This window comes from Siphateles boraxobius, unplaced genomic scaffold (assembly GCF_051911475.1).
Source record: "Siphateles boraxobius isolate OS27281-9 unplaced genomic scaffold, OSU_SipBor_1 85, whole genome shotgun sequence".
Classification (NCBI taxonomy): Eukaryota; Metazoa; Chordata; class Actinopteri; order Cypriniformes; family Leuciscidae; genus Siphateles; species Siphateles boraxobius.
Genome location: NW_027509214.1, coordinates 92,536 through 110,000, shown reverse-complemented (window position 1 = coordinate 110,000; position 17,465 = coordinate 92,536). Strand labels below are relative to the sequence as shown.

Sequence of the window (17,465 nt, the reverse complement as noted above, 5' to 3'; positions counted from 1 at the left end):
TAGACTACATTGTTAATTTCTTTATTTTATATGGCAAATTCTTCATTCATAAACAAAAGTTTGCAAATGGTATTCTGTCCTATCCTTATTTTGACACTGAATTAATCTCACTTCTTAAATCTTTTCGTTATATAAATAATAAAAAATCCCTAAGATTGATTAAATATGAAGAAATATTTAAAGAAAAAACATGCACTTAAAAGCTTTCCTTGTATATTAATGTATGTTATTTTATCAATGCAGTTGTAGTGTATGCCTTCTTGTCATATCTCTTTGCCATGCCATCTTTTGTTTTTCATTGTTTTTGTATAATTGTTTTCTTTCTTTCTTTTATTATATGTATATGTGTTTCTATGTAATTCCTTGGTGCTTTATGAGAGTTTACTTCCAGTAAAGAAATGTTTTGCCTTTATGTGTTTATTCTACTTTGTTCTTATATTGTTAAAGTATCTTATTCGAGATAGGAATATGTTTCCCCTGTTCATGTGTGTAGCTTCTATTTGTTTATATTGCATTATATTGAAGAAGTATCTCAAGAGGCTTATCCTAAATAATAAAATTTGTTCCATTTGTTACATATTTATTTATGTATTAATGTTGTTGCGTATCTGGATGATGGATAATAATGTGTAATTTTGTGTTTTTTGTCAATGATAATATTGTTGATAATATTTACACTGTTATGGGCTTAATGATGAATCCACTGCCTCAAAACTAAACACAAATTTATGAATTGCCGAAAACTGTCAGTCATTCCTCTTTTTGAGCACAGATCTGAACTTAAATGGTAAGAGATTTTTGCAGAAAGCAGCTTCAAAAAATGAAAGTGTAAAAAAAGTAATAGAAGTTTAAATTTACTGTAAAGCAAATTTACTGAACTAAACATTCTTTATTTTACACAAAATATATATTTTACTAAATAATTTGGACTCTAAAATTGAGCCGTGCGTCTAACCAAGGTGTGTCCAAATTTGAATTTGACATCACAAAAACTGAGCGTCTAAAAGGATGTAAAGTACAATAATAGGGTTTGTGGTAACAATAAAAGCAGGTGTGTGACAGTAACTAACAGTTTATTCAACACATTACACTGTCATTATGGGGTTGTTTAATTGCACTCCTAGAAAAACAAGCATTTGAGCTCAGAACAAACCTGTTCTTCTTCCAGGAGATGCTAAATGACTTTGGCGCTTCGTGCAGTGAGTAAAGTAGATAACTGGGACACTGTACTGAGTCTGCTGCTGTTTTCAAGGTCACACACACACACACACACACACACACACACACACAAACGCACGCACGCACGCACACACACACTCTCTCTCTATCTCTAATCGAGCGCTTCATTGGTAAAATTACGTCAGGCTCACAACAGGTTGTAACTGCAGCAGATAAACAAACAAGTTTTATTGAACAATTTCTACAGAAACTAATACAGCAAGAATATAGAAATTATTTCACATCATAAGTCATATATCTTGAAAAGGCATTGACAATCTCTGGAATGAATGTATCATTGATTTACTCGTCTGACCCAGTGACCCGTGTGACTCTGCATGTCAATATTTAGGACTGTTGCAAACCGTTTTGACACTCGATTGGAAGATCCAAACGCAGAGTTATTACGTAGAATCATAATCCACATATCAGCCAAAAACACAGAGAATATCAGATCCATAATACAGGAAAGCAGAGAAAGTGCTCAGAGATGCAGTTTAACACAAACAGGACTTGTTTGTGTGTGTGTGTGTGAGCTTAAACACACAGCTTATATAGACCAACATTAACATTAACAAGCAAATGACACACAGGTGCAAGTAATCAAACCACGATTTATGAGATATGCATGTACATTCCAGGGGCCTATACCATGAAGCCGGTTTAGCTGTCTAGCCCGATATGTTTCAGTTTAGTTTGCGTCAACCCTGGGTTTTAGGTACCATGAAAGTGGTTTGGCTTTTAGCGTGTTCATCGCCATAGTAACTAACGCTCCACGGCTAACCTGGTCCGGGTCAGGTGATGTTCCAGGTGAGAGGTTGCCAGACGAACTTGGACCAATCAGCTGTGAGCAAAGTGTCACATGACTGATGCGATAAAGTCACTCCACCTGTTTCTACTCCAAATTGAAGGTCACTTCATAGCAAATGATTTTTAAATACAAAATCGTCTGGTTTTTAGTGATGTTTTACTATGGCGTTGAACACGCTAAAAGCCAAACCACTTTAATAGTGCCTTAAACCCAGGGTTGACGCAAACTAAACTGAAACATATCGGGCTAGACAGCTAAACCGGCTTCATGGTATAGGCCCCTGGTGTCTTTGCGGATGTGAACGAGTTTAGTGTTATTTCTTCTTGGTTTCATGCCATTCTAAGATCAACAATTATATGTGAGACATTACAGGAGGACACATGTTTTTATATATTTCCCTCTTGTTTTGGTCAACATTATTATTTGTATTATCCTTTATTTAACCAGGAGAATCACTTCGAGATATTGCTTTCTCTTCTTCCAGAGAGTCAAGATGGCAGCACATCGATTCACACAAAAGAATCACAATTTACATAAATTAAATAAATCAAATCAAATCAAGAGAAGCAATTGCAAGTGCCATTTAAAACATTGTGCAAGAGACATTTAAAAGTGCCCAAGGTTGATTAAGTACATTTTGCAATTCATTCCAAACCCAAAGGAGCATAAAAAGCAAAAGCACATTTACCAGATTCTGACAATATCTGGTATATCTGACAATATCACTATTAGATTAAGACTTTAGGGAACATTAGATATCTTTGATTTGTAGTCTTCTGCTGCCTCCTAGTGGTGTGACTGTAAAACAACATGCATTACTTCATTTGGCCAAATCATTCAGTGTTAAATTCATTAAGAATTACCTTTATTGTTGGGTCATTATATGCATATTTTCAAAACGTATTAATAATATCATTAAAACATTAAAGATTTTAAAAGATTTTTTTTTAGCCATCCAAATGGCGACAGCATTTAAAATAATATAAACAATCGATGTAATAAAATGTATATAATGTATATATATAATACATCTTGGGGTATTATTTTCATCTCGTTTCTCACTGTAATAAATGATCACTTTAACTAAATTAGACTGGTTTGTGTGAGATGTTTTCCAGTACACGTCCAGTGTTTTGATGTTGCACGCATTACTCTCCATGGACTTAAAAAGGTTTGTAATAGTGTGCATTTGCATCAAAATTGTGATGAGCTTTACTCGATATGAATTCATATTACTTTATGTATATTGTTTCTTTTGAGAGCCAGTTATTAAACCGAAACAGGATTTATAAGCTTCTTGCACTCTATCTATAGTTTCAGCCATATATGGCTCTGGTTTCAGCTAAAGATACATAGTTACTATAGTTACTGTCACTACAATAAACCCATAAACACATGTTTATGGACCGGATCTTCAAACACTGTAAGCAGTTTCATCACAGCAAAAAATGCAAGCGAAGTGCTACTCAGGGTGTAAACTCAACGGTGCTCTTTGGTTGCTTGGGATAATTATGCTCAAAAACAGAAAATATTCCCAGGCACTCGACTTTGTGTAGAAAAAAGTATAAAAAGCCTTTATTAGATCATGGCTTTTAACATTAAAATTGGTGACAACTATGCGTTGTGGCTATGTGCCTTCGTCAGGGTGTGTGTAACAAACAGATTCACAGGTACATTTTAAGTAGCAATTAATTAATCAAAAATAGCAAACACATGGTCACACTATGCAAGGCAACCTGAAGGGAGAAAATTTCTAGGAATGGAAATCACACACATTAGTATCTCACTATAGTATCTCACACATTATGAAGTTAAATCCGACTCAATATATATATATAAAAAATAAAAAATAAAAAAAACATACACACACACATACATATATACATACATATACATACATACACATAAAAAAATTAAAAAGGAAAAAAGAATTATGCACAATTTCATCAATATCTTGAATACGGAATACAGATCAACATAAACATATCAATATTATATATTCAATGAAATAAGGTATTTTTAGAACAAGTAACAATGATCAAAGTACACTAATCAGTTGATGTATATATCAAATAATACTGCACAAAAAAATAAAAAAATAATAATAAAATAAATAATAATAAAAATAAAAATAAAATAAAAATCACAAAAATGGTACAAAATCTAATTCTCCATTTAAGCCTGGAAATGTAGTAGCTTTCAGTGTATAGATCCAGAACGACTCTCTCTGTAATGGCCTGTTAACCCTATCTCCTCCTCTTATGGACTTGGGCACATGTTCAATGCCAATTATCTTCAGTGTACTTGGGCTACCATGATTTAAATCTCTATAATGTATGGCCATAGGGTATAGAGGATTGCAGACTCGAATAGCATTTTTATGTTCTGATAATCTTATCTTTAATTTTCTAGTCGTCATCCCTATGTAAAAGCATCCACATGGACACTCCAACCTATATATCACAAATGAGGTATTGCAATTAATAAAAGGATTTTCAATTCGGAGCCCGAGGTTACATCTCTAAACATTTTAGTCTTAATCATATCATCATCACAGTGATTACAGTTGCCACACCTGTAATTTCCTGCGCTTAAACGTAACCAGGTATTTGATTCCTGGATGAACGATGGCTTCTCACTAATTTATCTTTAATTGTTGGTGCTTTCCGGAATGCAACGGAAGGAGACTCAGGCATGACTTCCCTGAGATAAGGATCACTCATAACTATTTCCCCATTACTCTTTATAATTTTCTTAATTCTGTTTGCCTCTGTGCTATACTGCGTCACGAAATAAACAGAGTTGTCTGAAACCTGTGATTGACGTTTTTGTCGTAATAGTTCTTCTCTACCAATGTTTCCTACTTTATTATAAGCTTTGTTAATCACACTATTTTTGTACCCTCGTTCCCTAAATATTTGAGTCACGTCTTGTGCCCTGATGTTAAAATCTTCTTCCTTATCGCATATTCGTTTCAGCCTCTGGAACTGGCCAAAAGGAATATTATCGGTCATCCATCCATTAATATGGTATTTTTGTCGGTTTCTTTCCTAAAAATAGTAGTATGCATCACTTCATTACTTTCCTTAAAGATTTTTAAGTCCAAAAAGTGAATCTGTGTATGTGAAAAATCTAGACTCAACTTCAAATTTACATTAGTATTATTTAAATAAGTGTGAAAAGCTAATAAATCCGCCTCCGATCCTGTGTATATCAGTATAATGTCATCTATATATCTGCCCCACCACGCCACATGCTTTAAATATGGGTTTAAGTCAGAAAATACAAAGTTCTTTTCCCAAAATCCCAAAAACAAATTTGCATAATTGGGGAAAAAAAAACATGCACCCATAGCTGTACCTTTAATTTGTTTATAGAATTCATCTTGAAACAAAAAGATGTTATTTTTCAATGTCCATTCTGCTAATTGCACAATAAAGCATGCAGGTGTCCTTTCAGTAGATGATCTCATATCTAGATAGTATGATAATGCTTCCAGCCCATCTTTATGATCTATGTTTGTATGATTCAACACACATTGTCACCAATATAGATGATTCTGTATAGTTTTAATGGTATTTAATAGCTTTCTAATGGTATTTAATACATGAGTTGTATCCTGAATAAATGAAGGAAGTTTACCAACCAATGGTTTGATAAAGCTAGCCACAAATTTTGAAGCTGGCTCTGTAATAGATTCATTTCCACTGATTATAAGAAACCTTTGAGATGTTTATCACTCCGTCTCCTTTGTTCGGCTCCTGGTGTGTCTGCCTTGATTTGGGTTGCCTTGATGATTGCAGGAACACTGTAAGCAGTTTTCCTGCAATCATCTAGATGTCAATTTCTTATGAAAGCCGGTTTCTATTTATATTTATTTATTATGTTTATTATTATTATTATGTTATTATTATTATGTTATGGCCAACAACAACCACAGACTGTGGTTTAAACCGTAACTGGTACACTGTAAAAATAATGATCGATAAGTTATGACAACATGTCATAATTACATTGCTTTAACTCATCAAAATAAGTAAAGAAATGTTTAACTTTTTTGCAAGTTATACAAGATTCACCTCATTTTTTAAGCCACTTTAATGTAATTTAAGTTGAAATTACTTAAACATCCAAGTTGATTTGTACTTTCCCTCATTACTCAATATAACCAGTATTGGGGGAGTAATAAATCACAAAACGTTACTACTGTGGTTGATTTACTCGCATAATTCAATTTATATGATCTGTGTCTTTTTGCGTTTCTGTGTCAGTTTAAGCTCGCGTGTCCCTCGCGGGCCGCCGCCGTGTGATTAAAAAGGCGCGCGTTTTATTTTTCTGATCGCGGTCGCGGTTTGGTCGCGACGCGACGTCGCTCGGAGTGTAAACACTTTCTAAACTAGAGTATTAACGTTAGTACTTTACATCGATATAAACTCAAAAGGAATGTAATGTCATCACAGCTCAGGTACAGTCACCTCAACATAACGGTTATTTTCGATTAAATAATCAACCGCCATTTCCCCTCTCAGAAATATGTTGTTTATCACAGTATTCATATATATTAACACAGGTATAAACAGACAAAAATGCTGACATTTACGACTCAATTCAACATACAGTTAAAGTATTACAGTCTGTCTGTTTTTTTAATCAAGTTTTTGTTTATTTTTTTGCTTACTCAGGTAATTAACGTTATATTCTCTAACCCTCACACGTAAGTTGATGTATTTATTAACGTTAACTTTATGTATTTCTACATGTTCATTCGGATGTTTCAAGTTTTACTATTCTTGTGGGGATATTTTGCTGTGTATATACCATTTTTTAATAATTATATGCAGTTGTGTTCTATTTTAAAGCGTTATGAAACAAATATTTCGCTTGCGCCTCCCATCCAAAGATAACGTTAGATAGATAGATGGATAGATAGATAGAAATAATGACAGTTTTTCTTCTGTCCCCTTTAAGTTGATGCTGCTGTCTTGACATTCTGCAGTTGAGTGTCCGCAGCGCCGCTGTTTTGCTTTATCACACAGTTCTGATGGGGGCGTGGTCATCCATAAACCAACCAATCACCATCGCGGAGACAAACGCTACCGTCTCTTATTGGTCTCCGCGCCTATCAATCACAGGTTGAGCCCGCTGTCCTCCAGAACGCACTTTATTCCGAGAACGAGTCACGGATCCGTCATGCACCTCAGATGGGTGAGTTTAACATGATTAACTTCATATAACACACTATTGTTGCAATTAAACACGTTAATATAGGCTGAAATTGCGTGTTAATGCGGATGAGATAATGCGTGTCATTTGTTGAACGAATAAAAAGACGCAGAACTTAATACTGTGTAATGAGATCATACAAATGCCTTGGTCATAATCATATTTTAGCTAAATGTGAGATGATGTAGTGTTGAATGCGAAGTGCTCACGTGGCTTTGAGAAACGCTGTTAATGTTTAAAGCATCAGTGATGCAGCGGTGCAAAAATAACTTTCTGCATAATAAATGATGCTCAGGATAGTGCAGATTATTCACTGCTCGTCTAACACACAGTCACAGAAATAAGATATTGGTTTTGTTTTGGATTAATCACTGCTGCTGAATTGCCATGTCATATTTTATAGAGACATTCACTGCAGCTTGTGCATGATCATTTTAAAGTGTCATTATAATGTGTGTGTGTGAAGGTTGAATTGTTGTGAGGCTGATGATGAAGGGTGCTCTAGTCATTCAACTGCTTATTTAAATGATTATGCATACAGTTCAAAGGCTTTAGCAGAATAAATTGTACTGAATGACATTATCAATAGACCCACTGTTAGTTTTCATCAATATGCATTCATGGATATTTTTGGCAAAGCATCTCAACAGTTTATTTTCTGGCCTGAAAACATGTCTGGCAGCTACACTACATCATACAATATTACAAAATAAGTCTGATTATTATAACAATATTTGCTTATGATCATGCTGAGGTTATTCCTAAAGATTACTTTCTGAAAAAAAAAAACTCAGAAACTGTTTGGAAATTTCATAAATAATTACAAAGAAGTGTCTTTATAAACATGAAAGACAGAAATAGTATACTCAAATAATCAGTTTTATTCACAACTTTGAAAGATATTTTTGTACAGTGTATACATTGTCCTTTTTTCATGTTTGTCTTTTAGGGAATATTCAGTGTGCTGCCAAATTTGATTACATTAGACTAAATCCTATTATTAAATGGAATTAATCAAAACTATTAAATAAACTTTTGATTCTATCGTGCATTTGAAAGCACTATGTCCATAATTAATGTGTTTATCAGGTAATTTAGCAACAAAAAAAAGCTGTGTGTACATTCCATACATCCTAAAACAGATTTATGAGGTTTACATTGCATTAAAAGCTTTTTTTTTATTTTGACAGGCCTTCGATCGCCCCGATGATGAACACCAGTCCGTCCCGGGCCGTCCCCGACTCGAGACGAGACAACCGCCAACTTAATTTAGGAGTGTGATTAATTAAAACGGACCTCGTAATGGAAGGCACATACACTGTGCTGCGTCTCTACAAACCCATCCATGAGTTGTGCTTCATCAGTCTGTACTTCCCAACAAGGAAATCCCGAGGTTTTTCACGAGCTGCTCGTGAAGTCCAGCCTCTGTGTGGAAATCAGCATGAAGACCCAGGCAAAACTAAACAAAGACACCAGTATTACAACTCAGCGGATGAAGTCCAGTCCTTCCAGTCCTGCGAGGAGACAAAAGGAGCGATTGCGCAGATCTACTGGTTGGCCATCGAACACCATCAACTCCTGACAGATCTCCTGTCTTTATGCAGCGAATGCGCAGACAGACTCAAGATGGGAAACCAAGATGGGAAGATCCAGTTGGAAGGAGAACATGGCGTTAGTAGCAGTAACTTTACTCATCCTCAGTCCCCGGAGTATAAGAAAGCCTCGAGAGTTCGGAAGCTGAAGAAACTCGGATCGAAGAAGATGGACAGTGCTGAAGAGTTCTTGCAGAGTAAATTAAAGAAGAAGGTGCATATGGGAGCAGCATCCGAGTTATCCCTGGGAAAAGATCCGGAAACTCCAGGATCAGGCTCCTACGTCAGCGTCTCAAGCGAGCCGTTTCTTCCCATGGACGAAGACTTCCATATTGCCAACGATGGCTGGGATTTCATGGAGGAATCTCGTTTTGAATGCGAGCTGTCTGAGTTTGACAACCAACCGATTGGGAACGAACGTGGACATATCAGCAGTTCTGGGACTAAACATCAAGAGACGTTTGGAGGGAATGACGATCGACTCAACCTGCGCAGTGATAACACAGACATGGAAAGATCCCTGATTGAGGAACCTGTATCTCACTCCTGCTTAGATGTGGAGGGAATCTATCAGAGAGCATCTGGACAAGAAGAGATCAATCGTTTACACAAGAAGAAACCGTCGTCCCCGATCGACGCCACCTCTAGAAGCTCGAACCTTCGCTCCTGGACCAGAAGCCCCTCATCAAACTCTTTCTCCGGGGTTTTAAACGTGTCTTATCCTCCGACCAACAGCCTCCGGATCATGTCTCCGGTCCTGTCACCACTGTCGTCTCAGCTTCCCAGTCCCCAAATGAACCACCGTATTGTGTTGCTGCCTGAGGAGGATGATGATGATGGAAGTAAACGTTCGTCTAGAGACGACCAAGTCAACACACAGGTTATCGATAACAACGGCAACCGCAGGACGGCGTCGCGCCTCGACCTGAACCTCGGAAATCATTTCGATCTGAACGGAGCCACGAACTCAGGTAAGAGACTGCTCTTCTGTTTCAAACTGAAGAAGAAACTGTGCGAAGATGTTGTCCGATATGTCACTTGCTCACTTATCGTTAAAATAGATTAGTGTTTTGATCATGTTTTAAAATCCCCCTGTAGTCAATGATTTTATCCCTTAAAAATCATCTTTGATCACCAAAATGACATATTTAAACTTTTTTTTCCTTCTTCATGACTTAAAATATCTTGAATGTAACTCGACACCCTTGCCTCATTTAGTATACGTAGTTATATGAATATGCAAATGAGCCCCGCCTCCACTCACTCACTCACTCACTCAGAGATCCACTCGTTCACGATCACACGTTGATCTGATTGGTTACAAGGGAGTTTGTGACGTCAGAAACACCAGCGATTTCAAAGCGTGTTTTTGAGACTGTCGTTGGTTCACTGCAGTTTTAAAGGTGCAGTGTGTGATTTTTAGCGGCATCTAGTGGTGAGGTTACGAATTGCAACCAACAAAAGTTACGGTGGCCGACAGGAAAATATGTCATCGTCTGAGACAGCGGAGAGTAGCCAGTTCAGCAATGGGGTTTCTTTACAAGGATAAATTAAGAAATTATGTTTACTTAATTATTCAGTAAAACTATATGTTACTGCGAATATTATTTTTACTTGTTCATCATTGTGTCAATGTTTTATTCGCTGAACTAAGCTTGCTTCCTTGCACAAAGAGCAACATAGTAACGACAAACGTTTGTCCGTTTAGGGCCACCGTAGAAACATGTCGGCGCATTTCAATGTAAGGGAACCCGTGGCGTGTGTAGACAGAAACTGCTCATTCTAAGGTAATACAAATATAACGGTTCATTAAGTAAGGTCTTTATACACCACTAAAAACGTATTTTTCAAGGTAGTGAGGTAACGCGCTCTGTAGCGCTGTGTGTTCGCTGTATCGCTGTCTGTTCGCTGTATCGCTGTGTGTTCGCTGTATCGCTGTCTGTTCGCTGTATCGCTGTGTGTTCGCTGTATCGCTGTGTGTTCGCTGTAGCGCTGTGTGTTCGCCGTAGCGCTGTGTGTTCGCTGTAGTGCTGTGTGTTCGCTGTAGTGCTGTGTGTTTGCTGTATCGCTGTATGTTCGCTGTAGTGCTGTGTGTTCGCTGTAGCGCTGTGTGTTCGCCGTAGCGCTGTGTGTTCGCTGTAGTGCTGTGTGTTTGCTGTATCGCTGTATGTTCGCTGTAGCGCTGTGTGTTCGCTGTATCGCTGTCTGTTCGCTGTATCGCTGTGTGTTCGCTGTAGCGCTGTGTGTTCGCTGTAGTGCTGTGTGTTTGCTGTAGCGCTGTGTGTTCGCTGTAGCGCTGTGTGTTCGCCGTAGCGCTGTGTGTTCGCCGTAGCGCTGTGTGTTCGCTGTAGCGCTGTGTGTTCGCCGTAGCGCTGTGTGTTCGCTGTAGCGCTGTGTGTTCGTTGTAGCGCTGTGTGTTCGCTGTAGCGCCGTGTGTTCACCATAGCGCTGTGTGTTTGCTGTAGCGCTGTACGTTCGCTGTAGCGCTGTGTGTTCGCTGTAGCGCCGTGTGTTCACCATAGCGCTGTACGTTCGCTGTAGCGCTGTGTGTTCGCTGTAGCGCCGTGTGTTCACCATAGCGCTGTGTGTTTGCTGTAGCGCTGTACGTTTGCTGTAGCGCCGTGTGTTCACCATAGCGCTGTGTGTTTGCTGTAGCGCTGTGTGTTCGCTGTAGCGCTGTGTGTTCTCTGTAGCGCTGTGTGTTCGCTGTAGCGCTGTGTGTTCACCGTAGCGCTGTGTGTTCGCCGTAGCGCTGTGTGTTCACCATAGCGCTGTGTGTTTGCTGTAGCGCTGTGTGTTCGCTGTAGCGCTGTGTGTTCTCTGTAGCGCTGTGTGTTCGCTGTAGCGCTGTGTGTTCACCGTAGCGCTGTGTGTTCGCTGTAGCGCTGTGTGTTCGCTGTAGCGCTGTGTGTTCGCTGTAGCGCTGTGTGTTCGCTGTAGCGCTGTGTGTTCACCGTAGCGCTGTGTGTTCGCCGTAGCGCTGTGTGTTCGCTGTAGCGCTGTGTGTTCGCTGTAGCGCTGTGTGTTTGCTGTAGCGCTGTGTGTTCGCTGTAGCGCTGTGTGTTCGCTGTAGCGCTGTGTGTTCGCTGTAGCGCTGTACGTTCGCTGTAGCGCTGTGTGTTCGCCGTAGCGCTGTGTGTTCACCATAGCGCTGTGTGTTTGCTGTAGCGCTGTGTGTTCGCTGTAGCGCTGTATGTTCTCTGTAGCGCTGTGTGTTCTCTGTAGCGCTGTGTGTTCGCTGTAGCACTGTGTGTTCGCTGTAGCGCTGTGTGTTCGCCGTAGCGCTGTGTGTTCGCCGTAGCGCTGTGTGTTCGCCGTAGCGCTGTGTTCTCTGTAGCGCTGTGTGTTCGCCGTAGCGCTGTGTGTTCGCCGTAGCGCTGTGTGTTCGCCGTAGCGCTGTGTGTTCGCCGTAGCGCTGTGTGTTCGCCGTAGCGCTGTGTGTTTGCTGTAGCGCTGTGTGTTCGCTGTAGCGCTGTGTGTTCGCTGTAGCGCTGTGTGTTCGCCGTAGCGCTGTGTGTTCGCCGTAGCGCTGTGTGTTCGCCGTAGCGCTGTGTGTTCGCTGTAGCGCTGTGTGTTCGCCGTAGCGCTGTGTGTTCGCTGTAGCGCTGTGTGTTCGCCGTAGCGCTGTGTGTTCGCTGTCGGCTACGCTAGAAACATGACCACACAATATGTTGACCTCCATAGAAGGGGGCGCGTGCGGTTATGGGGATATAAATGTCTCATTCTAAGGTAATAAAAACATAACGGTTCATTATGCAAGGTCTTTATACACCACTGAAAACATAGTTATGGATCTTATATTGCATTTCTGTCAATAGATCCTCAGAAATATTACACATTGCACCTTTAAGGAGAAAATACTCAGCAATGCTGTCGACTTATGAATTTACACATGGTTTGTCTTAAAGCATATTAAAAACACTTTTTTTTTACCACTGGGGGACTTTAAATTAGAAAAGCTCAAAAACACATGTATTACAGTAAGCGAGGTACACTGGCTAGTTTATATCTGCATCATCAAATCATTTTTAATTGTACATGTATTGGATCCAACAGGCCAACATTATAAGAGAGGCAAAGCAAAGTAAGTAAAGTAAAGCAAAGCAAAGCAAAATAGACAAATAAGACAACATTACAAAGCCGATATGTCATAGTTTTAAATTAATTTAAAAAATCAGCGATAAATATCCATGTCTGATACAGTACATCGGGTCTGTTCTTGACTATTTGCAATCCACCTTATTTTGCAACACGAAAGTATGTTATTTCCTTCAAATGTGCGAGATTTCCGGTTCACTAGCCGCTATATGTAGATAACTAGAAGAAAATCAAAGTGCAGTACAAACTAGTGCATTTATGATAATGATATTAAGATAAATTGCAATATAAAGCAGCATGACGGACTGTTTTTGTGCAGATAAAATAACTTGAAGCGAATGACACAACGAAAGCATCACACATTTACAAGTCAAAAATAAGCTGGATAGTGATGCTTTCCTTGGCAAACACTAGTAATCTCATGTTCATTCTGATTTATTAGACTTGTCATGTGACTCGGAACAAGAATTTCGGCCTCTCCAAGAGATCCACTTTTGAGTGTTCTCTGTGTTTCGAGAGTCAGTAAGGATCAAAGCCACCGTGTTCAAACGCTCATGAAAATAATGTGCTCTGCACCTTCATCCTGTTGAACTGTAGGAGGCTGGGTTAAAATATCCACACGGGTCGCTTCAGAAGTCCTCCACATTAATGAGATGAAAAGGATTAAAACACTTTTGTTGCTTGAACAGGACTTCGGAAGCGCGTAAGCTGCATCTCATGGTTGCGCTGACGAGAAAAGAAAGAATTCCCATTAAGCGTCTGCCCTTTCTGTGTTCTTTCTCCTGTGAACATCACAAGCCCAAATGCACTCGCTTGATTTGATCATCGACTATCAGATGTGGGACAAAACACACTTCCTTTGCCCGAGGCTGAATAAAAGCAGTGCAGTCTTCAGTATATAAAATACACATCATCACTGGCAGTGTATACTCTCTGCGTATAAGAGATGTTACGAAAGGGTCAATACAGAAAATGTGAGTGATCTTGTTTAATGTCTGCTGCTCTTCGGTCATTTTTGCCCAAAAATTGTACGTTTTTTTTTGTTGTTGAGAATTTGTTACTTTATTGGAATTGTTCGAAACTTCGAAACCGGTTTTGGCACTTGCTATGTGAACACACACACACACACACACACACACACACACACACACACACACACACACACACACACACACACACACACACACACACACACACACACACACACACACACACACACACACACACACACACACACACACACACAGACACACAGATCAAATTTCAGTCTGTTGCTCTAAAGCATTCAAGATTTAAGTTGGAAATTAAATTTTCAGGTTTATGCTCAAAAAGCGAATAAATGGATTATAAATGCAGCGTAAATAAAATTTAATATTAAAAAAACACAAAATATGAAATAAAAAACATTCATAAATAAAAAACGGCGCAGAGGATTATGGGGGATGAATCTCCCGAGCGCTGTCGCTGTTGTACGATAATCGAACACGGTTTTCGTGGTAATTAAACTTTAAATGATAATATTAACTGTAATTATTATTAACTTTAACAATTAAGACTCTTTGGTGCCCCTGGTTAATTAGTTAGTTAAGTGATTAACCAATTATTAGTTTATTAGTTAATTAATTAGTCCCCCTTGGCATTGACACCTTGAGTGCCCCCCCCCCCCAAAATATTATTTTTATTATTAAAAATAATACATTTTATTATTATTACTATTATTAATTATTACAACTTTCATTTCCAACCATAATCTGTCTGTACGATGTCGGATGTTGACCCAACTTTTGGCATGGACACCTTACACACTGCCTCTTTCTGCAACTTTTTTGCAAAGTACAACTTTTTTTTGCCCAGAATCTGTATGGTGCTTTTCCACTAGCCTAGCGCGGAGCAAAGCGAGCGTTTTCAGTTCATATAGAAGTTTAGCTTCACGCGCGAGCTTACGTAAAGCTCAACTTCCGGTGGGATTGATTGAAAACACTCGCTCTGCTCCGCGCCGGTGGACACGCTAGTGTAATATGGGCGTTGAAATGAAACGCGCTAGTAGTGTGAATCTGGCGGTAGATCGCGCATCCACAAAAAAACTAACGGAAAAAAAAAACTTAATGATAATAAACTTTCAACAAAACATTCAGGGAATTTAGACCGTTCTGATGAAAGGGTATTTATAGGCCTAGGCTAGAAATACTTTTGAGAATGAATCGTTTGTTTTAAAAGACTGCGGATTGCCCATACGGTTAATTCGCCTATGCTAGTGATGTATGTTTTCGCAAAGACCCGCAGTTTTATTCATTCTGCACTTTCTCAAGTGACTCTCTGTTCATTGTCTCTTGAGCTGGAGGCTGACACACACACTCTTGCTTCAGAAAGCATCTCGCAGAGACCTGATCATGTGATGAACTCTAGTTCTTACAGGAGGTGCACGATTCTGGATGAAATCTCATGAATCAATGAATGATCCGGTGGGATTTTGTCAAAGGTTTAATAGACGCAGCCAGTGGTTGAGTACCGGATTCTGTACACTATAATATTTCATCAGTCAATAAACCATCTAAAAATACCTCCACCTTATAATAAAAATCAGTGCCTCAGGAAATGAAACATATCATTGAGCTTTAAATGATCGTTTTCAGACTCAAATGCTTTATTGAGGATCTGTTCAGCATCATTAACGATTGACTTTTAAGTCTAAAACACATTTGAAAAGTAAAGCTTCAGTTGATGATACTAAATGCTTTGTGTCTCTATTGCACTATTTAATGTGATCTAATGATGTATTTAGAGACAGTATAAGCCAAAGATGTGTTTGAGTGGCACTGTTGTGTTCTCAGAGGACCAGGTGACCTCTGTCTGCACTGCTGCCAATAATACCAGTAATGAAATAAACCAATCAGGTCATATGAAACTGATCAGCTCACGGACAGAGACCATGTTGAAGATCCCTGAGTTGTTGTTGCATGTTTTGCATGACATTCAATCCTGACGTGTGTGTGTGTGTGTGTGTGTGTGTGTGTGAGAGAGAGAGAGTGTGTGTGTGTGTGTGTCTGCGGTTGATGCTAGTTCAGTGTGAGCTTTATGTCGTCCTTCATCACTGAACTACACACAGCAGAGCATTAACCCACTCTGAACACAGACTAACACAGACCAGACCAGTTAAAATGGACAAAAAAAAAAAAACTTCCCTACTATATAGTATGCGAAAAACAGTACGCCAAAAGAGTATGTCTGAATTGATCAAATTCATAATTAATAAAAAAATAAAATAGGCGAAAAGTCCCAGGATGACCTACTACTTCCTCTGAAATATAATAGCAAATATATATTTCCTTCAGCTATTTTCACGTTTAATTGAGCCTGATAAAATGTATTGTTTGAGATTCTGTTACTTTCACTGTTCATTCTATTGCTATTATCATATTTTATCTTTCATTTAATAGCATAGCACATTATGTACATCTGCAGGACTGGGTCAGAGGTTACAATGTTTAGATACCAGTGAAATATCACAATTCTATATTACAATTTTGATGCATACAGCAAAAACTACCAGCCTAATTAATGTGAATTTAAAACATTATTAAAGATTTCTTTGTCTTTTGTTGTTTTATTCATATTAAAACACAATAAACCTGCTGTCCCTTTAAGACATAATACACAGATCCATTATACTGTTACACATGCATTTTAAGTTTATTTCTCAACTGTCTACGTTCACTTTAGATATAACTGACTATATTTACTAAGATACTCGCCAAGACATTTTTTACATTATTTTGTGTGAATTTGGCTGTTCAAGCACAGAATGTGAAAGAGAATATAATTTAGTATTCACACGCTGTCTTCGGATGTTTGCGTTCATGAAACTTCTTGACCTGCAAACGTCCTGTAATAATGGAGGGAACCACTCGTTATACATAAATCACATAACAGTTCAAGTTTTACTTACATATATGATTTAGTTTTAATCGTGAATAAGCATTTACAGCAAATGATATGCAGAATAGAGTTTGCTTACAGCATTTTCACCCCTCAACGATTCAAACTTATTTCAGATCATATTTTTTGCATGTTTGAAGGTAGCATGATGCATGTATCTGCAATAGGCCTCTAATATGAGCTGATATTATCAGTGTAGCATCAGCACAGACATATTGAACCGGTCATTCATTCGCTGTGCATCAGCCCGAGGCTATTAAACACAATGCAGATCTGTGTACTGTAACATGAAATCATCTGTCACACACACACACACACACACGCACATGCACACACACACACACACACACACACACACACACACACACACACACACACACACACACACACACACACACACACATCTGACAGCTGCTGATCTTACCTAGATCTCAATCAACACTGACCGAACAAACAGCCACAGTTTCAAGCAATCACACTACCAACATGCTAAAACCACCTTATAGCAACCAACCAATTATATTAAAAGTGTGACAACTTGCCCCGGTCTGACTTACAGAGACTGGATTTACATTTGTTTAAAGTAT

At 38.7% G+C, this 17,465-nt stretch overlaps 1 protein-coding gene across 1 annotated transcript in view; it reads left to right on the top strand.

The window, feature by feature from the left end:
* The first annotated feature begins 7,076 nt into the window (after positions 1–7,076).
* The window catches only part of LOC143731072 (formin), a 96,971-nt gene continuing 86,582 nt past the window's right edge, over positions 7,077–17,465 (top strand). The window contains exons 1-2 of the mRNA XM_077221731.1: positions 7,077–7,234; positions 8,443–9,815. Of these exons, the coding sequence (XP_077077846.1) occupies positions 8,555–9,815 (1,261 nt within the window). The 5' untranslated portion in view covers positions 7,077–7,234; positions 8,443–8,554. The remainder of the gene's footprint in view (positions 7,235–8,442; positions 9,816–17,465) is intronic.